The sequence below is a fragment of the Thamnophis elegans genome, chromosome 13 (genome assembly GCF_009769535.1).
Source record: "Thamnophis elegans isolate rThaEle1 chromosome 13, rThaEle1.pri, whole genome shotgun sequence".
Taxonomy (NCBI): domain Eukaryota; kingdom Metazoa; phylum Chordata; class Lepidosauria; order Squamata; family Colubridae; genus Thamnophis; species Thamnophis elegans.
The window spans coordinates 19881670-19905280 of record NC_045553.1 but is presented as its reverse complement, the minus strand read 5'-3'; the positions used below and the strand labels follow the sequence as shown (position 1 = coordinate 19905280).

At 48.9% G+C, this 23611-nt stretch overlaps 1 protein-coding gene across 4 annotated transcripts in view; it reads left to right on the top strand.

The window, feature by feature from the left end:
- The first annotated feature begins 641 nt into the window (after positions 1 to 641).
- Positions 642 to 23611, top strand: part of XPO7 (exportin 7) — a 54924-nt gene continuing 31954 nt past the window's right edge. Inside the window, exons 1-6 of one of the 4 annotated variants that reach the window (XM_032228958.1) lie at positions 642 to 849; positions 2256 to 2440; positions 12989 to 13135; positions 13501 to 13594; positions 21492 to 21658; positions 22539 to 22631. In XM_032228958.1, the coding sequence (XP_032084849.1) occupies positions 2417 to 2440; positions 12989 to 13135; positions 13501 to 13594; positions 21492 to 21658; positions 22539 to 22631 (525 nt within the window). In that variant the 5' untranslated portion in view covers positions 642 to 849; positions 2256 to 2416. Of the gene's footprint in view, positions 850 to 2236; positions 2441 to 12988; positions 13136 to 13500; positions 13595 to 21491; positions 21659 to 22538; positions 22632 to 23611 lie in introns of all 4 variants that reach the window. The other 3 variants (XM_032228960.1, XM_032228957.1, XM_032228959.1) reach the window with 3 other exon arrangements.

Genomic DNA, 23611 nt, shown 5'->3' with positions numbered 1-23611 from the left:
GTTCCTTCGGGGTAACCAGGACCCGGAGGGCCGAGGGGCTCCAGAGAGGGATCTCCGGGGAAACGGGCGTCGGTGGCTCCCAGGCGACTCGGAGCTCTCGGGGCCCCCAGGGCCGAACCCCGCTCAGAGCTCCGGGGGCCGGTCTCGCTCTGGAGCCGCTGCTTGCAGTGACCGGCGGGGCTCTTGCAGCCTTTGGAGCCCCAGAGACCGGAGGCGGCAGGAGGGAAGCCGCGGACTCCGAGAGACGCTCCTCTGTCCCGGCGGCTGTCCCCTTTTCTGGCACCGCCGCATGCCGCTCGCGGGGCTCCTCTCGTCCGGCGGTCCGCCCAGAAGGCCCGGCGGAGGGCGGCGGTGCGGCCGAGGCCTCCTTCCCGCCAGGCACCGGAGGCGTCCCCGACGCTCCGCTCCGGAGGGCCGGGTGAGCCGAGGCGGCGGCACACCGCTTCGGTTCCCTCAGAAGCCGCCAACGACCTCCCTCAGCACGCTTCTCAGTCTGGGCCGCGCAGGCGCGTTGGGGGGGCCCAACCGTCGCGCGGGCCCTTTAAGAAGCAGGTAAACACACAGCGGCTCCTCCCCCTCCCCTCCCCCTGTGCGTCACTCGACGTCGCTGCCGCGCGACCGGCCCTCTTACGCCGCTGCACTCCAGCCGCGTTATTCTCCAAACGCACGCGCCGCACCGCGGCCGCTGGGGTTGGGGGATCCCTTACGCCGAATGCGTGGGGAGGCCGCCGGACGCGCGCAGGCGCAGGAACCTTGCCTGGGTCGCCTGCGGGAGGGGGAGGCGGCGGCGGCAGCGGCGGCGGCGGCGGAGCAGAACATGAATGGAGCAAAATGGCGGATCATGTGCAGGTGAGGCGGAGGGGCCCGCGGCGCTCCCCCCCCCGCCTTCCCTCCGCAGCCCCGGGGCCTCAGCGGCCGGATGGAAGGCCGGCGCGGCGCCCGCTGTAGGGCCGCGGCGGCGATGCCGTCCCTTCCGAAACCGGGCGGGCGCCGGTCCCCCGCGGGAGGCAGGCACGGGCACCGGGGGCGCGCGCGGAGTAGGCCCGGGGCGGCTGTAGCGGGCGCGGGGGCTGATGTCTGGGCCGGGATCCGCCGGGGAGGAGCGGAGGCAGCGCTGGCCGCCTTCCTCTGCCGAGCCCGCCGCCTCCTCCGGAAAGTGGTCCCGGCCTCTCCGAGTCCCGAGCCCGCCTCGCTCCGTCCCATCGCTGCCAGTCGGGAGATCCCGCCCGGGGTCGGTCTCGCCGGCAGCCCCGGCCTCGGCCTCCCGGCTTCGGACGAGGGCATATGGGCCTGGCCGGTGCCCGGGCTCCCCTGACAGACCGTCGGCCTCCCTGCCTCCCCCCACGTGGCCCCGGCTGGCCAGGCGAAGGCAGGGAGCGGAAGGCGGCGGGGTCCCCCCCCCCTCCTGGCTGCCCTTCCGGAGTAAACGTTGCATGGGGAGCGCTGGGGAGGCACCCAGAGGGCATCTGTCCGTCTCTTGCCCTGTCAAGGCTGAAGAGGCATCTGGTGGCCCTGAAAGCTCCTGCCCTTGTCCGTAGGAGGGCCGAGTCTTGAATGAAGCCTTGGGGAAGCCAGGTTTGTTTAACAACCGCACTAGCAAGAGAGGTCGTAAAATGAGGCAAAATTCACTTAACAAATGCCTCGCTTAGCAGCCGAGCCTTTGGGGTCCATTGTAGCCGTAAGTCAAGGACCTCCTGTACTGGAGCCCACTGCCTCCCCAAGGGGCCCCTTCAAACCCTCTGGCTCTCCTGTTGGCCGCCTGTCCTTGGGCTGGAAAGGTGGAGGGTGTCCCAGGCCAGGAAACTCCTCCGCCTGTGATAGTATCCCTGGGGCCCAGAGGCCCTGGGTGAAAATGCCATCCCCATCCCCCCTCTGGGTCTTTGTGCCGGCGGCTCAAGCGACTTGCTGGGCTCAGCAACAGCCGTGTTGTTCTCTGGGGAAGAGGGGAAGCTCTGGAAGGCTTCAGACTTTGGAAGCTCTGAAAACTCTCTTATGTCCAGTTTCTTCCTTAAAAATGTCCCTGGAGATTCTCTGTCCTCCAGGTTCCGGTTGTCCCAAAGGTGCTTTTTCAGGAGGCAACTGGACTTTCTTATTTTTTTCATTGAAAATGTTTCGCTTCTTATCCAAGAAGCAGCTAAGTTTACTGGGTTAGAAAGCTGTGCTAGCAGACATCACATTTATTTTCTGAGTAAAACTATTTTCTCAGTCATTTTCTCTTAATTTCATTATATTGAAGCAAGTAGCGTCTACTCCAGTTTAGGAAGGAAGACTTTGCAGGACATCTGTCAGTGAAAATTGCTTGACGCATTGCTGGATCCTGAATGAAACCGTTCTGACTGAGCCATGGAACTGAAACACTACTTGTCATAGTTTGCGATGACTTCTAGCAGGAGCATCGTTATCCCGTCTCTTCTTGATGGAGCATCCACAGTTTCTGAAGGCAAGCTCTTCCCTTGATTAATTGTTCTCACAGTGAAGACATTTCTCCTTAGTTCTAGGTTGGATCCTTTCTTGATAAGTTTCTATTTGTTACTTCTTGGTCTGCCTTCAGTTGCTTTGGAGACTGCTATCATGTCACCCTAGTCCTTCTCTTTGTTGCACTAGACATACCCAATTCCTGCAACTGTTCATCATATGTTTTATCCTCCAGCCCCCTAATTATCTTTCTTGCTCTTCTCTGCACTCTTTCGTGAGTCTCAACATCTTTTTTGTATTGTGGTGACCAAAACTGGATGCAAGATTCCAAGTGTGGTCTTACCAAACTATAGAACAGAATGGAATAGGAATAGGATACTTTATCTGTCCAAGTGTGATTAGACACACAAGGAATTTGTTTCTGCTGCAGAAACTTTCAGTGTACGTGCAAAGTGACAGAATCATCATCTTTATCATAATGCCAATAAAGGGGGGGGGAAGTAACGAAGATAAACAGGATAAATGATAATACTGCAGCTATACTGTATGAGGAAATATACATAGACATTAGATAGCACTGTGAGAGTTAGGTGTTCAGCAGATTGATGGCAGGAGGGAAGAAAACTCACTGTGTCTAGTTGTTTTGCCATGCAGTGCCCTGTAGCGCCATTCCAAGGGGAGGAATTGAAACAGTTTATATCCAGGATGAGGGGGGTCCTGTAGATATAAGAGTCACCTTATAGGGGAGATGGGTGCATTAAACTGTAATAAATGAATAAACTAAGCGTGGTATCACTTCACGTGATCTTGAAGCTAACTTTGTTGATGCAGCTTAGAACTGCATTGGCTATTTTGGCAGCTGCAGCCCCACTGCTGGCTCATTCTAAACTGGTGGTTATTAGGATACCTAGATCCTTCTCACAGTTACTACAGTTGAGCCAGGTACCACCTAGTCTATATCTCTGCATTTGTTTTTTCTTGCCTAATTGTAAAACCTTGTTTTTGTCATATTATTTTGTTGGATAGGGCCAAGTATTCAAGTCTCCCGAAATCCTTCTGTATCTTCTGAAGTGTTCCCCACTCCCCCATTTTCTGTTGTTGGTAAATTTGATGAGTGCCCCTTCTGTTCCCTCAGCTAAATCATTTATAAAGATGTTGAAGGCAAGCCTAAGGCAGAATCTTAAGGTAGCCCAGTGCATGCTTCACTCCACTTAGATGTAGTTCCATTGAGTTCAACAGGTTGAGGGTAGTTGTTCAGCCAGTTTCAAATCCATCTGATGGTGATGCTGTCTATCCCACATTTTTCAATTTTTCCAAGAGGTAGGTTGTGGTCTACTTTGTCAAATGCTTTACTGAATTCTAAATAAATAATATCCACAGCATTTCGCTGGTCCATTAATTTTGTCACTTTGTCAAAGAAGGCAATAAGATTTGTCTGGCATGATCTATTTTTGACAAACCCCTGTTGACTTCTGGTTATGACTTTGTTTGCCTCTAGGTGTTCACAGATTCATTGCTTGATTGTCTTTTCCAGAATCTTTACAGGTATAGATGTATGGCTGATAGGTCTAGAGTTTTCTGGATCCATTTTCCCCCCTTGTTTAAAGATGGGAATTATAATAGCCATTTTCCAGTCCTCTGGTAGTCCCTGCTCCCCCGATGCTCCAAGCTCTTTGAAAGACATGGTTCAATGGTTCGAAGGTTAGACTTGCCAGCTCCTTCAGAATTCTGAGATGCCTTCCCTCTGGTCGCTTAGAGAGGGCTATAAAGCACTGTGAAGCACTATATAAGTCTAAGTTCTATGCTATGGTCCTGGCGATTAAAACTCATCTAGGGTGGGCAAGTGTTTTCATGCCATATTCTTGGCTATTTTGATTTGTATTCCTAATCTGTCTCCTGTACGGTGCTGTTTTTGATAAATTGTATTATATTTTCTTTTGCATAAAGCCAGAATTAAATACTTCTGCTTTCTCCCTGCTAGACGTCACCTCCTTGCCATCTTCGCCCATTAGTGGATTGATTGTTTATACACTTTTTTCTTGTTTCTTACATGCTGAAAAAAATTATTATTATTTATTTATTTATTTATTTATTTATTTATTTATTTAACTAACTTGTATGCTGCCCACTCTCAGAAGACTCAGAGTGGCTTACAAATAAGAAGGGAAAGGGGGATATAAAAATAAAAAAACAACAGTTAAAAATTCAACAACATTCATAACATAAGATGGGGCTGGATAATTCAACAGCCCCAGGCCTGCCGGAACAGCCAGGTCTTGGTCACTTTGCGGAAGGCCGGAAGGGTAGTGAGGGTCCGGATTTCAACAGGGAGATCGTTCCATAGGGCCGGAGCAGCAACAGAAAAGGCCCTCCCCCGGGGGATCGCCAGCCGACATTGGCCGGCAGATGGAATCCGGAGGAGGCCTAGTCTGTGCGATCTAATAGGTCTCTGGGAGGTAACTGGCAGGAGGTGGTCTCTCAGGTAGCCAGGTCCGATACCATGTAGGGCTTTAAAAGTAATGACTAGCACCTTGAAGCACGTCCGGAGACCAATGGGAAGCCAGTGCAGCTCGTGGAGGATAGGTGTAACCTGGGTGTACCTAGGTGCACCCACTGTCAGGCACCACTCCATTCCATAATTAGGAAAGAAGACTGAGAGACTCCATGGTTGGAAATCAAAAGTACTTTTACTAATTATAAATGGTAAGTGAGCAGTAGCAAAGCAAAGTCTGCTTAATTTGGCGCGAAAGCAATTGATATATAGAATAGCCCGTTCCCCCCCCCTTAGGATCAAAGCTCCAGTCCAATCATAAGTCCTTCAAGTGTCAGGTGTGAGATAACTTCAAAACGACAGGCCGAAAGATGGAATGTCGAGGCCGTTGATGCAGGCGGGAAACACAGACGCATGCGCAATCCCAACGTCTGGCACATCCTAGAACATTCCTCCAGCACATCAATTAACCCCTCCCAAATACAAGCCCCCCCCTTCCCGTTTCATGGCAGCTGAAGCAACAGCAAGGCAGAAGCTGACACCCACAATCGCTCGCGCGGCTGCATTCTGAACTAGCTGAAGTCTTCGAACACTCTTCAGGGGCAGCCCCATGTAGAGCGCGTTACAGTAATCCAGTCTTGAGGTGACAAGGGCATGAGAGACTATCCGAAGGGCCTCCCGGTCCAGATAGGGTCGCAATTGGTGCACCAGGCGAACCTGGGCAAAGGCCCCCCTGGTCATAGCCGACAGATGATGTTCTAGTGTCAGCTGCGGATCCAGGAGGACTCCCAAATTGCGAACCCTCTCTGAGGGGCGTATAATTTCACCCCCCAGGCTAAGAGATGAAATAGCTGGACCATCCTTGGGAGGGAGCATCAATAGCCACTCAGTCTTGTCAGGATTGAGTGCAAGCTTGTTCGCTCCCATCCAGACCCTGACAGCCTCCAGGCACTGGCACATCACTTCTACCGCTTCACTGAGTTGGCACGGGGCGGACAGATACAATTGTGTATCGTCTGCATATTGATGATATTTAATCCCGTGCCGGCGTATGATCTCACCCAGCGGCTTCATGTAGATGTTAAATAGGAGGGGGGACAGGACCGAACCCTGCGGCACCCCATAATTGAGGGGCCTAGGGGTCGATCTCTGCCCTCCGACCAACACCGACTGCGACCTGTCCAAGAGGTAGGAGGAGAACCACCGAAGAACGGTACCTCCCACTTCCACCTCCTGCAACTGTCGCAGCAGGATACCATGGTCGATGGTATCGAAGGCTGCTGAGAGGTCAAGAAGCACTAGGATAGAGGAGTGACCCCTATCCCTGGCTCGCCAGAGTTCATCGATCAGCGCGACCAAAGCAGTTTCTGTGCTGTAACCAGGCCTGAAACCGGACTGAAAGGAATCCAGATAATCGGTTTCATCCAAGGACCGCCGGAGTTGAAATGCCACCACTTTCTCAACAACCTTCCCTACAAAGGGGAGGTTGGAGACCGGACGATAGTTACTCAAAATGGCTGGATCCAGAGAAGTCTTCTTCAGGAGGGGTCTCACCACCGCATCCTTTAGGAGGTTCGGGAAGGATCCCTCCCGGAGAGAGGTGTTAACTATCGTCTGGATCCAGCCGCGTGTCACCCCCCTGCTGGTCGAGACCAGCCAGGAGGGGCACGGGTCCAGTATACAGGTGGAGGCACTCACCGCTCCCATGGCCTTGTCCACTTCCTCAGGAGCGACAAGTTGAAACTCGCTCCAAGAAATCCGCTCAAGACCTTCCCCCGGTACCTCGGCTGGTACCGTGCAATTGGAGTACAGATCTGTCCGAATCCGAGCGACTTTATCCATTAGAAACTGAACAAATTCCTCAGCTCTACCCTGTAAAGGGTCGTCCGCGTCCCTCCCTTTCAAGAGGGAGCGGGCTATTCTAAACAAGGCGGCTGGGCGCGATTCAGCAGATGCAATAAGAGCAGCAAAATGCGCACATTTCGCCACCCGTATTGCCACGAGATAGGTTCTGATAAAGGCTCTCATCAGTGCTCGGTGTGATTCAGAGTTACTGGCCCTCCAGCGGCACTCTAGGCGTCTCTTTTGGCGCTTCATCTCCCGGAGTTCCTCGGAGAACCAAGGAGCCCTCTTGGATCCACTACCTTGGAGAGGCCGTAAAGGCGCAAGGTCTGCCCCCTCGTCTAATATTAGGTCCCGGATGAGGGGAGCCTTGTGAACCACAGACCTGGCATTTAGCAACATTTGGCATTTGTTGCAAGTCTTAGTTTATTCTGAACCTTCCCTTTCCTGAATTTGTTCTTGCAGATTTGGGCTATTTGCTGATCTTCTGTTTTAGTTAGGTGTCTCCATTTTTTTAATACTTGTCCTTTTTCTCTCTCAGTTTATTAGAGAATTCTTTATTCTCTTATTCAAAACCATGCTAGTTTTGTTTCAGGTGTTTTATTCTTCTTTCTTAGTGGTATTGTGTTAGACTGTGCTTTAATAATCTCATTTTTCAGAATTTCCAAGGATCTTGAGCTGCTTCCCCTTTAGAATTTCATCCATGGAATCCTTCCTAAGACTCTAGTTTGATTTTGTTCTACTGCTTGAGCTTCCATTATGTTGACTTCCAATATAACATGGTCTCTCACTCCCCAAGTTCCCCCACTTCAACCCCTTCTATCATTTCATCTCTGTTAGTGATAATTATGTCCAATATAGCTGACCTTCTAGTTCCCTCCTCTACCTTTTGGGAGACAAAGTTCTCTGCTAGGTTCATCAGGAACCTGTTTGATCTCCCACTAGGTGCAGAGTTTGTCTCCCAATTGATATCAGGGTAGTTAAAGTTCTCGATTACTCCTGTCTGTGGCATGCTCCCTACACACCCCAACTAACTGATTAGCAAACAGAGCATCTATTTCCTACACTTGGTTGGGTAGTGCGTAATATATGCCTATGGCAATGTCATTCTTTTTCCTTTTCTATTAACCCAAATGCGTTCTGAGTCTCGCTATAAACTCTTGGTGCCTGCCTGGAGCCTGCAGTTTTCTTGGCAAGAATTCAGAAGCGCCAGCTCCCTAGGACTGAGGAAGAATGACTGGTCCAAAGTAGCACAGCTGGTTTTTTTTTTCCTCAGAATCATTGAATCATAAGGCTAAAAGGGACCTTTAAGGTTTCCTAAGTCCATCTCCCTGCCCAAGGCAGGAGTCCTTATACTATACTAGACAAATGGTGGTCCAATCTTTTCTTGAAAATCTCCAGCAATGATTTGCCAACTTATGTAGTATGTGAGATTGCAGTATTTATAGTACTTCTACAGTGCTAGAACTCACAGTCTCCTAGTTTCTTGCCCAATGCCTTTGCCTACAGGTAGCCTTCACAGAACCACAATTGAGACCTGGGACTCCGTTGCTAAACAGCCGGATTATTAAGTGATTGCAACTTGCGATTTTATTCCCAGCATCTCTATTGACTCTGCTTATCAATGGGAAGTTGGCTGTGGCAGTCACATGACCACAGGACCCAGCGATGGCCCCTAGTTATAAAATTCCTGATCTTGGTCGTGTGTATGCAGGGGCACTAAAATTGTTATGAGTAGGAGGCTTGTCATACTTTTTCAGCACTGTGATAACTTTGAATTGTCACCAAACAGGATAGTTATTAAGTGAGGACTACCTGTACAAAAAGTTGGGTCTTATGTTTACCATAATTGTATATAAATTCACACTATGAGGGCATTTCTTAAAATGGACAGAACACCTCAGGGCAAGTATTACAATTACATTAGACTGTGCCAATTTAAGAGCATAAAGCAAGCAACCTGCCCACCAGGTTCCTTATCCCATTAACTCAGTTGTTTTAAAAATGGTGCCCACTGAAACAAGATACAGAAAAACAGATAAAGTATGTATTTATTTATACTTCTTTTCAATCTGGTAGCCTTCTGAGCTACTACCTTCCCATCAAAATAGTTTGGCGGAACAATTTGATTTTTCTTTTCCTAACTCCTGCGGTAACAAATCTGACTCCATTTTATTCCACGCTCACGGACTAACATATAATTTCTTTCTACCATTTTTTTTTTTGCATTGTAAAGTGCCAACATTCCATTAGTGAGACAAAGCTCAGTTCCAGAGACTTAAGGTATATTCTGTACTAGATTATCCTTACTCATTTTTCAACTAATTGCTCTTTATATGGCAATGATTTCCACAACCCTGGTCACTGAATCAGTGTTGATCTAGCTTTGTGCTAAATTGCTGCTGTTTTCTGTTCATGCTTGGGAAATCAGCAAACACTATTTAGCTGAAAGATGGACGCATCCACGTACTTCCAAAAATTGGAAACTCTTTGCCAGTAATTTGCCAAAGGTATCTGTCCATGATCAGGTAGATGATGTAAAAAGAGAAAACACAATGGCTCGTCGTCCTAATGATTGATCATCAAGGAAAAATCCACTCGAAGCACACAATATTTGAGAGGATCTGATTCAGCCATGCCACGGACGACAGCTAGGCATAATGGAACTCATGGTTTGAACAACCCAAGCGGCTACTATACACTTGGACTTCACCAAATGGAAACATTGAAACCAAATTGACTACATATTATTCCCAAAGAAGCGGAAGAGTTCCATCCTTGCCATGAAAATGTTTCCTGGAGCAGATTGTGGATCAGATCATCAACTGCTAGCTGTCAAGGTAAAGTTCCAATGGGTCAGTTGCCAAACAGCCATCCATGATTCAGAAATTTGACGTCGAGAAGATTCCCCAGGCATATGCAGTTGAAGTTAAGGATAGATTTCAACCCTGGCTGAAGTAGCCCAAGAACCTATTGAGCAAAAGCCGTTGAGGACAGGGAAGAAAGGCGAAGACTCAACGGAAGGTTCCAGAGAGGCAAGAAAAGGCAAAGCAAAGTCCTGGCTGAGCAACGTAAGAAACTGGAGGAAGCAGCCAGGAGAGTCATACAGGAGACTTGCGTCGCTTGATAAGGAGAAGGCCAGAAGGAAAGGCAGACTGTGGTCAGAGGACATGATGGGCAGGAACTGCATGACCAACAAGCCATCAGAGAATCTCAGACCAAAGTTATTTGTATTTGTATTTGTATTTGGTTTATTTGTATGCCGCCCTTCTCCAGGAGGGACTCAGGGCGGCGAACAACTCAAAGGGGAAAGGGAACATAAACAACAGTACACATAATTAAAATACACGAAAATCACACAGCCATACCAGTCGAGAGGGGAGGGGAACTCATCAACCCCAGGCCTGCCGGCACAGCCAGGTTTTGACGGCTTTCCGGAAGGCCTGGAGAGAGGTGAGGGTCCGGATCTCCGCGGGAAGTTCATTCCAAGGTTGCCACGTTCAGCCTTTGAAGATGCTTTTGACCTGGATGTTTGAATTTTCCTTTACGCAGAGCAGTTAGAGAAAGATGGCAGGAATATGCAGAAGAGCTTTGCACGAACAAGGACAAGCCATAAGAGGAGAAGCTGACCTACCAGAAATGGAACCAGATATTCTGGAGGAGGAGGAGGAGGAAGAGGCAGTGGGCACTCAACTGGTTGCCTAACCCCAAAGTCCCAGCCATTCCTGCAGAGTTGCTGAGGCCAGTGCTGACAAAAGCACTGGACACGCTTGGCCAAAGTGTATGGAGGGCTGGTTAGTGGGCAAAAGGGCAGAGAAGGTTGGTATTTGTCCCAATACCAAAGAAAGATGATACAAAGACCACGATACGTGGTCCTGCAGCCTACATTGGGGTTTGGGGGCTGCTTCTGCCCATGGCTGGTTCATCCTTAAGTGATGGTGCACTAGGACTCCAAGATCCCCCTCGCAGTTACTGCTGTTGAGCCAGGAATCTTTTTTTTAGCAGGGCATCTGTCTGTCTTCCTGCATCCTGATGTATTTATTATTTACAGCGTGTTTGAAGATATTATTAAAGTTTAAGTGATTTGGACTGTGTGTCATTAGTTGAGAAATCAGTATTTCCAATAGAAGCAACTCTCAGGATGCTCAAGGTGTAATTCATGCTTTACTCAACAATTCAGTTGGAGGTTAAAATAAAATGCCTCTGGATATGCCCTTATTTGATATTGGTATTAAGCCTTACATTTCAGTACTCTTGGTAGCATCTGCCCTGCTTAATCAAAGGGTTTATGCTTGATATCAGAAGGATACATTTGACATCTTTGCGCCAGGCAGAAGAGAAGGGCCTTCCTTCCTTCGTCTGTTCCTGTGAGGTCCGGTGTGGGAGGTGTGTCCCCTGTGGGGCAGAGGCAGGTGGAGGTCTTGGACCTAGAGATCAAAGCCATTCGGGTCCCCACTTAGCTCTGTAGTTCACTGCTTGCTGTGTCCCTAGGAGGTTGGTTGTGAAGTTAAAAAGGGGGCGGGGGAATGGATGAAAGTTGCAGCTCCAGAGAGCAGAGTGAGCATTGGGGGACTCACTCTGCCTCAAAACTGTTTTTGTTTTAAGAACTATCTGCGCCCCCGCCCCCCCCCCCCCCAGTTGCTGAAGGTGGCCTCTTCTGCTGTTGTGAGGTGGGAGATGCACAAAAGGCATAAAACAGACTTCAAAGTAACGGTTCTTAGAAGCCCATTTCGGAAAAATCCCAGCCCATAGCCATCATCCAAAAGCTGCCTGCCTGCAATTGTTTGTCATTTTTTAACGTATACATGTTTTTTAAAAATAATAAAATCCTGAACAAAGAGAGACGGTACTTGGTACATTTTGCAGAGATGTTCCATTCAGTGCATTCCGGCTGTTTCATGCCTGCGCCCTTATCTCTCCTGTACAGGACTTCTTTGCCCAGTCCTACCATTATCATGGCTCCAGGAACGGCTCTTGTCCAACTACATTGAAGGATAATTCCAAGTCCAATTCCTTGTCTTCATTGGTTGACAATTGGGAAATAATAAGCGTACAAACTAATTGGATGTTTGCTCAAAATTATCTGCATCGCTCTGGCTGAGAGGAAGATGCAGAGGCACAAAAAAGTTGAATATTCATATTTGGCTATCTCTCAAAGCCATCTTAAAAACATATTTGAATTGTGAAAGTAAAAAAAAAAATGTTGGAAGTCAATCTCTTTGCATATCCATATATTGAATCTAGCTCACACATGGTCTAATAGACTTCACATTAATATATTCCTAAAAACATATCAACATATTTTGCTGTTTACCTCTATTTGTTTGATCAGCTTACATTTTCATGAGCCAAGGTGGCGCAGTGGTTAAATGCAGCACTGCAGGCTACTGCTAGATCAGCAGGTCAGCGGTTCAAATCTCACCGGCTCAGGGTTGACTCAGCCTTCCATCCTTCCGAGGTGGGTAAAATGAGGACCCAGATTGTTGGGGGCAATATGCTGACTCTCTGTAAACCGCTTAGAGAGGCCTGAAAGGCCTATGAAGCGGTATATAAGTCTACTGCTATTGCTATTGCTATTTCCCCCTTTCCTTCAGGACTTGGAGATTAAATGCTTGACACTCTCTCCTCCGTGCAGGCTTAAATAGTGTCCATATTTGTTTGCTCCTGGGCTTTTGGGATGCGGCTTCCCTGAACTTTTCCAATGTGGAATAGCTCTGTTACATTGTCAAAGAGCTTGTCAGTTGCACGTAAAAATTGCAGTTTGTTAAACTTGGCAGTGCAGGCAGTCCTTGGATTAGAAACGACCAATTTAGAGACAATCTGATGTAAGATAGGAACAGACTGCCTACTGCTGAAAATGGCCGAGTCTGGAAGCTGCTCATTTTTAGTGTACAGCCTCTTTTCAGGGGTTCCTGAAACGGTGCAGCTTCATCGGCTGACGGAAGGACAATGCTCCCCACCACTTCTAGTAATGGGCAGTCCGTTTGTAAGCCCATGTTTTGACTAAAACACCAATTTGGGTTAAAGACAAGAGTTGGGGAATGGAACTACATTTTAATTCAGGGGTAAAAGTCTCTATTAGAGGTTACCAGAATTACATTTTAGTAGGATTTCAGTAGTGATAACACAAAAGCAGAGACTATAATAGGCTGTTTTGAAGTGACTGTTTCTGTCATGATGTTGTATTCCAGAATGGCAGAGCCACCAAACCTGAACTTGATCCTCTTTGGTTTCTTCCAGAGTCTAGCCCAGCTAGAGAATCTGTGCAAGCAACTCTATGAGACGACGGACACCACTACACGGCTCCAGGCAGAGAAAGCCCTGGTGGAATTTACTAATAGCCCGGATTGCTTGAACAAGTGCCAGCTTCTCCTTGAAAGAGGGAGTGTACGTAGACGAGGTCGCTTTTGAAGTGGCTGGATCCTCTTTTACAAGTTTAGGGATACATCTTGATGCACCTGATGTAGGAAAGCATTGGCAACTGGCAGGTGGCAGTTCTTCAAAATGTGGCTATGCTAAATACGTCTGTGGAGATTCCTGTATTGGGTCACCTGATCTAGGATTTAAAATATTCCATGAAAGATACTTTTATTATTTTATTTATTTATTACATTTATATGCCACCAATCTTCGGGTTCAAGATTAAATATTGGTACCCTGCCATCTTGCCAATATAAGAGCCTTCATTCAGCAGAATCACAGAATTTATCCATCCATATGAATGATTTGTTTTCTTTATGTTTGTTTTGCAGTCGTCGTATTCCCAATTATTGGCAGCTACATGCCTTACAAAACTGGTGTCACGCACAAGCAACCCTTTGCCCTTGGAACAACGCATCGACATACGTAAGTACAGCAGAGCTGGATGGCTCAGCCCCAAAGTCCCACTTGCCTAGGATCATATTGGCTATTTGAGAAGTTTAAGAACATTTGCTGGGATACAAAGTGAACATTCATAGCATTTTCTCTTTTCAGTTACCTACAGTGTGAGAAAAGGTATGGATTTGCCTTGCGTGTCTTCCTTGTACCTGCGTGCTTCCCTGTTCCTTGGCAACACATTAAAATTACAATTTGATAAGCTGAGAACTTTTTGTCATCTACTATACCATAAAGTGCCCTTTAAAACATCTCCAAAGTATGAAACACCTGTTTTGGCTGTTCTTGGAACATTGTGAGGGCATGTCAGGAGCTGAAGGAAATGCTTAGGCATCCCCCTCTCAAAAACCCCTTCCTCCCAGACCTGCCTCCAAGGCAGCTTCACTCTAGGTGGGCAAGAGCAGTCAACTTTTCAGAGGTCTCCCCAGGGACTTCTGCTGACCAGTAGCAGCGGCTCTGGGGTAGGAAATACAGCTGTTCTCCTGTGCGCTGCTTGGGGAATCCAAGCATGGGTTAACTTTGTCCATTAGCCTAGAGACTGAGTATGTAAATGTTGACCACGCCTCCTCTGACTGGATGGGTCAGTTTTTTTACTCAGTCCAACCTAAAGAGACGTATCTCAATTTTCTCTAGACTAATCGACAAAATTCTCATCTTCTTGGATTCAACCATCGCTAATAAGGTTACAGATTGACTCCTTGCTAACAGAAGGTAGAGGCGGCAGTTCGCTGTCAGCCCAAACCCTTTTCAGCGTTGGATTTATCAACTGGGATCAGAGGCTGTGAAGTCCACAGGCTTGTCGCACCTGGAAGCAGCAGCAGCACTCCCAAGAGTGGAGTCGGATTGCCGTCCCCTTCATTTAATGGTTGTGCACGTCCTGGGCTGGTTCGCTGTCCTGCGCTGTCTCACGCCGGGAGTGACCACCTATGCAGCGCGGTCTATTCCCAGGCTTTCCTTACCACCGCTGTTATCTATCTTTGGACGGAGCTGCAGCCGGTCTCGCCACGGTGCTTGCGAGCTTGCACGACTCCCGGGCGTTTAATCAGTGGCTTGGCGATTTGAATTTTGCGCCTTCTGAGGTGGTCGCCATTTTGGATCGAGGCTCTGCCCGTGCACCAGAAACGGCTGGAGGAGGCGTGTAATTTCGCGCCCAGGCAGCGGCGCTGTTCCAAGGGCCCTCCTCTTTCCCTCACTTGCGGCTTGCTGGCTTAGTGAGGAGGTTGTCTCAACACAGCTACTGTCTCACGTGGTGCCTTGTGCAGTGGTGCGAATTTGTGGCGCTTGCAATATTAAGTGAGGTTGAGCCCTTTCAAATCTTCCCTATTTTGCAATGGCTGATCAGTCCGTCTGCGAAGGTACTGTAGAGCCCGTGTGTGAGCCCCGTTCCCCCCGGTGAGGGAGGAACTAGCCCAAGGCCCAGCAGGGCTGTTACCAGGGCTTCCAGCGATAGGCCTCGGGCCTCATCCGCCGTTTGGGATGAGTCCCAAAACGCAAGGATAAGACCAAGGCAGCATCTAAAGCCTCTGGGGCACCTAGCAGCTCACCCCCGGTCCTGATTCCGCAACGAGCTTCCCCAGTACGTCCTACAGAACAGGGTTGGTCTCCTGATATACAATTGCCCCGGGCATCCATTTCTACGGAGAGGGTATTGGGCCCCCAATCTCCCCCAGTCCTATTGGAAGCTAGTGTGGCTTTGGCCTGCTCGCCCCCGCGTGCAGGGCCCTCTGCTACATTCACTCCTACTGCTGCAGGCCTCAGGCCGATGGAAGACCAGAATTTGGGCCTTCCTCCTGATCTTTACCAGATGATATCTGCGGCTATTTCTAGGGGTGTGGATGCGGAACTGCATCATAGAGCCCGGGTTCCTAGGGCCACTGGGGCCCAGACTGGTCCTGATCCCCAGGCAGTGCAGGGGGATTCATCTATTCCTCAGACAGACCCACCTTCGCCTCTGCCCTCAGTTTATAGTGAGGATTCAGCCTTAGTGGAGGAAGGTGAGGTTATAGACAGGGATTTTTCTGATGATGAAGGCTTGGCTCTGGATCAGCCTAATTCTTCTGGGTTATTTTGCCACACTTTATTTAAGTCCTTATTGTATAAGGCTAAGACCACCACCCACATGGGGGAGGCAGCCTCTAAGGATAGCACAGCAGTGGGCCTGGATGCAACTGAACACCTCTTTGCTGAGCAGGTGGCTTTGCAGGAGGTTATTCCCTCGCCCAAACTATTTCTAGATCTGATTCAAAAGCAGTGGGATCAACCAACTGCGGTTACCCCACCCAGCAATGGGGATAGGAAATTGTACACTTCCACTCCAGAATTGGAAGGTATTCTACAGTTTCCAACTGTAGATACTCCTATTGCTGCCCTCGCTTCCCCAGCTTTAATTCCATCAGAGATCTCTGAGGGCTTGAAGGCATAGGACCGAAAGGCCAAGACAGTCATTCATAAGACCCATCAGGCTGCGGCCTGGGCCCTACGCGCAGCTACTGCGGCATCCTTCTTTAATAGGACCTCCTTGGTCTGGCTTAGAGAGTTGCAGGGTAGGCTTGCCCCCGAGGACATGCGCCTTCACCAAGACATCACCAAATTGATGGCAGCATTGGAATTTTCTGCGGATGCCACTCTTAATGCAGCGAAATTTGCCTCTCGAGCCTTAGTTTCTAATGTGGCATCCCAGCGTTTGCTGTGGCTTCACCATTGGCAAGCTGACGTCAAGTCCAAGTGGCGCCTTGCGTCCACACCTTTCAAGGGTGGGGCCTTGTTCGGATCTGTCCTAGATCCCATCCTCATTGAGACCAGGGATAAGCATAAGGTTCTCCCTTCCACCAGTGGTCGCACCAACAGGAGACAGCAGCCTTACAATAGGTGCCAGTCCTTTCAGGCCGGGGATTCAGGGTTCGCTGCCGCCCCCTATGTTCCCCACTATAACAGGCCCTTTACCCAGTCGCAGGACCGCGGCCAGGATCGCACAGGAGCCAGGGATAGGGGTCGCCAGCCATCCCAGGTGCAATCCCAGGCTAGAAGGCCATTTCGTGGAGCTGGCAACTGGTCCTTTCGGAGATACCGGTGACTCACAGGGGGAGGAACCCATTGGAGAGTGGCTCCTGGCCTTCGCTCATCAGTGGGCGGAGACCACGTCCAACGCCTGGGCCCTTCAGGTCGTGAGGCTGGGCCTCACTCTAGAATTTCTCTCCATTCCCCCAAGGCGGTTCATCAAGTACCCCATACCCAGGTGCCCGACGAAAAGGTGTATCATAGACACCGAAATACAACACCTTATCACCATCAGGGCTATAGAGCAAGTGCCAATGGGTCAAGAGGGGCTAGGATTTTACTCCATCTTGTTCCTTGTGCCCAAGAGCTCGTGGGGGATGGTGGGCCATCCTAGACTTGAAAAGGCTCAATTGGCACATCAAGTACCAAAAATTCAAAATGCAATCTCTCAAAAGCATATTGGCTTCCATCCGCCAAGGCAACATGATGACATCAGTCAACATCAAGGAGGCATACCTCCACATGCCCATTCATCCGGCACATCGGAGGTTTCTACGCTTCCAGTTCAATGGCCACCACTTTCAGTACCGGGCCTTACCTTTCGGCCTGTCATCGGCCCCTCGAACATTTACCAAACTCCTGGCAGTCGTAGCGGCATCACTTCGCTCGGTTCCAATACGAGTGAATTGTTATTTGGACGACATCTTGGTTCTGTCTCCATCTCGGGACCAGGCCCTACGGGATCTGCAGGCAACAATGGACTCACTGCAATGTCACGGGTTCGTCCTCAACCTCCCCAAGAGTCACCTGCAGCCGACCATATCACTGCTCCACCTGGGGACCATCATCAATTCAGTAACATGCGAAGTTTCCCTGTCTCCAGAGAGGCGACAGAGCATCCAGCACCTGGCGAATCAGGTTCTATCTCAGAGACTCTTGCCACTGGCAACGCTGTCCAAATTACTGGGGGAAATGATTTCCTGTATCAACGTTGTTCCCTGGGCCAGGTTCCATGTGCGCCCACTTCAATGGTTCCTGCTCCCCTTCCAGAGGGCACACACCAGCCATTCCCAAATCAAGGTTCGGCTCCCACCCAAACCTCTCAGATCTCTCCGGTGGTGGACGTCCTCCAAACTCCTCAAGGGATGTGCCTTCAAGGAACCGGACCGCATCCAAATTACAACGGATGCCAGCCTGTTTGGGTGAGGGGCCCATGCCCTGGACCGCGTCGCACAGGGCCGATGGTCGGGTCAGGAGCTGAGAAACAGCATCAATTGGCTGGAGCTCCGTGCCATCTGCCTAGCCCTCCAAGAGTTTCGGGACATAGTATCACACAACCACGTGTTGGTCTTGACCGACAACATAGCCTCCAAGGCCCATGTCAACCGCCAAGGGGGCACCCACTCCCAAGACCCTGATGCTGGAGGCGGAGAAGCTACATCACTGGGCGGAGAACAGACTGTTATCAATTCAGGCAGAGCACATCTCGGGCATTTCCAACACACAGGCGGACTGGCTGAGCAGAGCCACCGTGGATCAAGCGGAGTGGCATCTTCACCCCGACATCTTCCAGGAACTCTCTCGCCGGTTCGGCCATCCTGAGGTGGATCTGTTTGCGCAGCCTCACAACACACAATTACCGCGATTTTACACCAGGTACCAGACTCCAGGGGCGGAGAGGGTGGATGCTCTACGCAGCCCGTGGCTGGCCGGCCTCCTTTACGTCTTCCCTCCCCTTCCAATCCTCCCGTCGGTCATTCAAAAGATCCTGACGGAACAGGCGGAGGTGCTGTTGGTTGCCCCAATGTGGTCCAGACGACCCTGGTACGCAGACCTTGTATATCTGTCAGTCTCACGTCCGTGAAGGATTCTGGATGACCAGATCCAGCTCAACCAGGGGGCTCTCATCCATCCGAACCCCCAGCTACTGCAGTTAGCCGTGTGGCATGTGAGCGGGCTATTAATAATAATAATAATAATAATAATAATAATAATAATAATAATAATAATAATTTTATTTTATACACATAAGCACATCAACAGAACACATAAACACATTAACAAAAGTAACCACATGACTTAAAAACAACATAGGAACAATAAGTTCCATCGTATATCATACAGTAGTTCCGAATCGGTTTCTTTGCAGTTAGTGTTTTCCTTTCTATACATTTCTATCTTGCATTTGTAATCTCGTTACTCATTATCCATTTTTATATACATTTCTTTATTTATTTATACTTAGCTACTTATGATCAAGTATTATTTACCTATATTGTACTTTATATTTTTACTGTCATCTATTCTCTTACATGCAGTTATAGGTATACATTCACATAGTTATTCTTTTTCTTTGCCATTCTTATATTATTATTATTCCATTTAAAAGGGTATAAGGTATAATTTGGAATGTATTATTTACCATCCTTCACACCTGTTATGACACCACTTTATTTCCTCTCTTTTCTTTTCTCCCTCCCTTCCTTCTCTACTTCCTTCCTTCCTCCTCTCCTTCCCCTTCTTCTTTCCCTTACTTCTCCCCTACTTCTCCCCTCTTTCTTCTCCTTCCTACCCTCTCTCCTACTCTTTTTCTCTCTTCCTCCCTTCTCTCCTTCTCTTTCTCTCCCTTCCACCCACCTCTCCATACTTCTTTCTTCTTCCCCTACCTCTCCTCCACATTTCTTCTTCCTCTCCTACTGTCTCTCCTTCTCTCTCTCTCTCTCTCTCCCACCCTCCACTTCTTTCCCTTCCTTCGTCCCTCCATTCTCTACTTCCTTCCTCCCCTCCTTTCCTTCCTTCTTCCCTTCCTTTCTTTTTCTATTGTTATAGGTGTGTCTTTCAAATCCAGTTTATGTTTTCTTGAGGGTGTTATTTCCACAAGTCCATTTTTTTCCATATCATTTCCTTTTTTCTCTATCATTCTACAGTCTATATGCCAGCTATCATCCTGATTTGATTTCACGAATCATGACCCCCTTGTTTTACTCATAATTATTATTTTTGGGAGTTGTTCTATTCTTTCAATGCTTTTTATTTCTTTGTTCCATTTATCGGGCTATTCTGACCGGCCTTCACTACTCAAGTAAGGTTATTGACACTTTTCAGGCGGCCCGACGACCATCTACTACATGTATATATGAGGCCACCTGGCAGGCCTTCTGCAGGTGGTGCCACCGCACCGGAGCTGACCCTATCAAGACTTCGGTGCCCCAAGTCTTGGACTTTTTGCAGACGGGACTTGACAAGGGCTTAGCGCCCAACACACTTCGCCAGCAGGTCACAGCATTATCCATGGTGATTGAGGGCGGTCAGGGCCACCCATTGTCTCATCTCTCACGGGTCAAGTCTTTCCTAAAGGGTGCAGCTAATCTGAGGCCCCAGACGGTGCACCGTTACCCTACCTGGGACTTGACCTTGGTTCTCAGGACGCTCACATCTGCCCCATTCGAGCCCATTCAATCCATCAGGATCCAGTTAATGACACTTAAAACTGTGTTCCTGGTGGCCATTACATTGGCCAGGAGGGTGTCGGAGTTGGCTGCGCTCTCTGTTCATGCGGACCTCTGCATATTTCATCCCAATAGAGTCGTCCTCTGTTTGGACCCGGCCTTTCTTCCGAAGGTCAACACGCTGTTCCACAGGGCTCAGGAACTCATCCTCCCAGACTTCTGCCCGCGCCCTTCCCATCCACAGGAACGCCAGTTGCATCATTTGGATGTTCGCAGGACTCCTCAACGTTATGTGAAATGCACGGCGTCATTCAGGAGGTTGGCCCTGTTTGTTTCATTCTAGCCGTCGTCCATGGGACAGAAGGTGTCTTCCCATACCATCGGCCGATGGTTAAAGGCGTGCATCACTCTGGCGTACGACAGCCATTCCCGACCGGTTCCTAGGCGCATTACTTCTCATTCTACCAGGAGTGCGGCCACCACGGCGGCCTGGGCTACGCAAGCCTCAGTGGAAGAGATTTGCAGGGCAGCTACCTGGTCGTCGCCTTCACCATTTATTAGACATTACAAGGTTGACGTGTATGCCTCGGCGGAGGCCTCCTTTGGGCGGAGAGTGCTGCAAAGGGTTCTGTCTTCTCCGGAGGATCCTGACCAGCCTAGCTCCCGCCCTGGAACTTAATTGCTTTGGCATGTTCCATGCTTGGATTCCCCAAGCAGCACACAGGAGAACGACTGTTGACTTACCTGAACGGTCCTTCTCTATGCGCTGCGAGGGGAATCCAAACCCGCCCGCGGTTTCGGCTGGCCAGGGCTATTCCTTGACTCTGACTCAATGACTGACCTTGTTCTGTTTCCTGACTGGACTACTCTGGACGTGACTCTTATTACCTGTTTTGGCTACGGCCATAAGTGACATTGCCATACATCTTTCAACGGCTAACTTCGTACAAAACTGACCCATCCAGTCAGAGGAGGTGTGGTCAACATTTACATACTCAGTCTCTAGGCTAATGGATAAAGTTAACCCATGCTTGGATTCCCCTCGCAGCGCACAAAGAAGGACCGTTCAGGTAAGTCAACGGTTGTTTCCCAGAAGCTCTGTGGAACCTTGCTTGAGCTGTGCTGTTGTCTGTCATGTTGTCAGGCAATCTGGATAGGGCCCAATGGAAGCACCTTTGCCAGATCTTGCCTGATGAGGCTGGATGCCCAGTGCTCACTACGGAGCCACCCCTCTGCCTCCCCCCCTCCTTGTTTTCTTCCTCCCCACGCAGGGCAGGAGGTGGGTCTTCCATGCAATAAGTCGCAGGTGCTGTTTGCAGTTTAGTCCCAGTTGTGCATGTGTTCACTTCAGGGATGGTGAACTTTTCCCAACTCAACCTTTCCTAAACACTTGTCTTCATTTGATGCTTTGTTTGTTTCAGGGAATTATGTGCTTAATTACCTTGCTACCAGACCTAAGCTGGCCACGTTTGTTACACAAGCACTAATTCAGCTGTATGCCAGGATCACAAAGCTGGGATGGTTTGACTGTCAGAAGGATGAATATGTTTTCAGAAATGTCATCACTGATGTCACAAGATTTTTGCAGGTCAGTGTGCTACCTCCACTAGTTTTCACAGAAGGACTTTGGCTGGTGATTTCTACTCTTTTTTCCTTGATGGTAGGCTTGTTTCTCACAACCAGTGTTCAAGGGTACTACAGGTCAACAAAAAGAAAACTGCAGAGCCAAATGCTGAAATTCTTATCTGCCCCAATCACTAGATCAAAGGTCTCCGCCATCTAGCTTCCTGGTTGTCAGAGTGCTCAACCAAAAGCTTCCAGGAAGAGGAACTAGAAGTTGCTAAAGTTTAGGTGAGGACCAGTAGCTGTTGCTTGACTTCAAAGCCACCTAATTCAATATCCAGCACCATCAACCCCCAGGCTTCCTAAAATAGCCTCCTTCTGTGACTGGAATGTTTTTTCTGATGCTTAGCTAAAATTTGTTCTCCTGACTTGGTGTTCCTTTGGGCTGCCTGTTGGAGTGACAGTATTGAAGAGCACAGATTAAGAGGAAGGGGCATGGTGGAATCCTATTCTGCCTTGAATTGTATAACAAGCTTTTAGCATATTTCACATGTATAAGGAAAATAAAAATAAAAAAGACAGCACAGCATCTGCTGGGCACATAGCTGGATTTTGTTCTAGACCTACTTACTATCAAACAGTTACAGGAAAGTCAGTCCTACAAGGGGCACATAATTAGCGATAATTGCAAGTGAACCTCAGTTGCCTGCAAAATGTGGTTGGTGGCCTTCCTGAAGCCCACCAAAGAAAATACTAGTGGTATCCCATTTTGGAGAAGGGACACACTTGGGACTTGTGGAGGAGGATTGTCAGGCAGCATTATATAACTAATAAATGTAAGCAATAAACTACAACAATAGAGAACGCTCTGCCAGAGGGACCTTTTCTGCTTTTTCCTTCTCTAGGACAGTGTTGAGCACTGCATCATAGGAGTGACAATCTTGTCTCAGCTAACAAATGAAATTAATCAAGTAAGTGCTTCAGCCTTCCTCAGTGAAGTAAGTGTCAACTTTATTCATTCATTTTGCCTCATGCTGCTTTGTGCCTGTGTGCTGCTTAGTTTGTACAGATGTGCTGCTCTAGTCAGAAACTGACACTCCACCAGAGTTTGAAGTTCACCCTCTCTGGCACAATCCCTGAGAAATATAGAAGTAGAAGTTTGGAGGAAGCAGCGATCTCTTCTGTTCAACAATGAGCTTTCCATTTTTGTAGCTCCTCCTTTGGAGAAGTCTTTCCTAACAGCTACTTGCTTCTGTCCTGCATGGTAACCATCAGAGTTCTGGTGAAACTCAAAGGCTGGCATGTTCCCCATGCCACAGGGTGTGGCCTTATCTTCTTCTAAAGGACAGATGGCAACCCCTGTTCTCCAAATTTTGATAGGTCCTTCAGCAGTCCTAGCCTTCCACTGTGCTATCTCTACAGAGAAGCTTGAAGGATCTTGACTGAGAAGTCTCTCCAGAGGGACCAGGGAGATTGATTTGGATTCTCCGCTTCATCTGAAACTGCAGCTTTCTAGTTATGCCCAGGAACACAGGGAACCTCTCCTTTGGTTGGAAGTCCGCTTTTCCAGTGTATTGCGGGAAAGTACAGTAGAGTAAAGAGAGTCTTCAATTCCCCCCCCCCCCTTAATGGGACAAGAATGTGGCTTTGCCGTAAACCTGGCTGTATCTTTTTTTCCTAATCCCAAGGCAGGCTGGCTGACTTCTACTAATAAGCATGCAGGTATTTGAAAAGCCTGGCCTGAAAGTGGTAAAACTGAACGGAGCTCCAGGGGGGAGACTTTGGATGGTCTCTGTTGTTGGTTGAAACCGAGAGGAGGCTGAGGGCCTAGGGCTTGGGAGCATTTCTGTTTTCACCTGGTAGCAGGCAGTCCAGTGTGATAGAATCAGGTCAAAGGTCCCCAGGGCTCCGTCTGAGCTAGGTGAGAAGGTGCATTTCTGGGATTCTGGTGGATGGCATCGTGCACCAACCCAGCCAG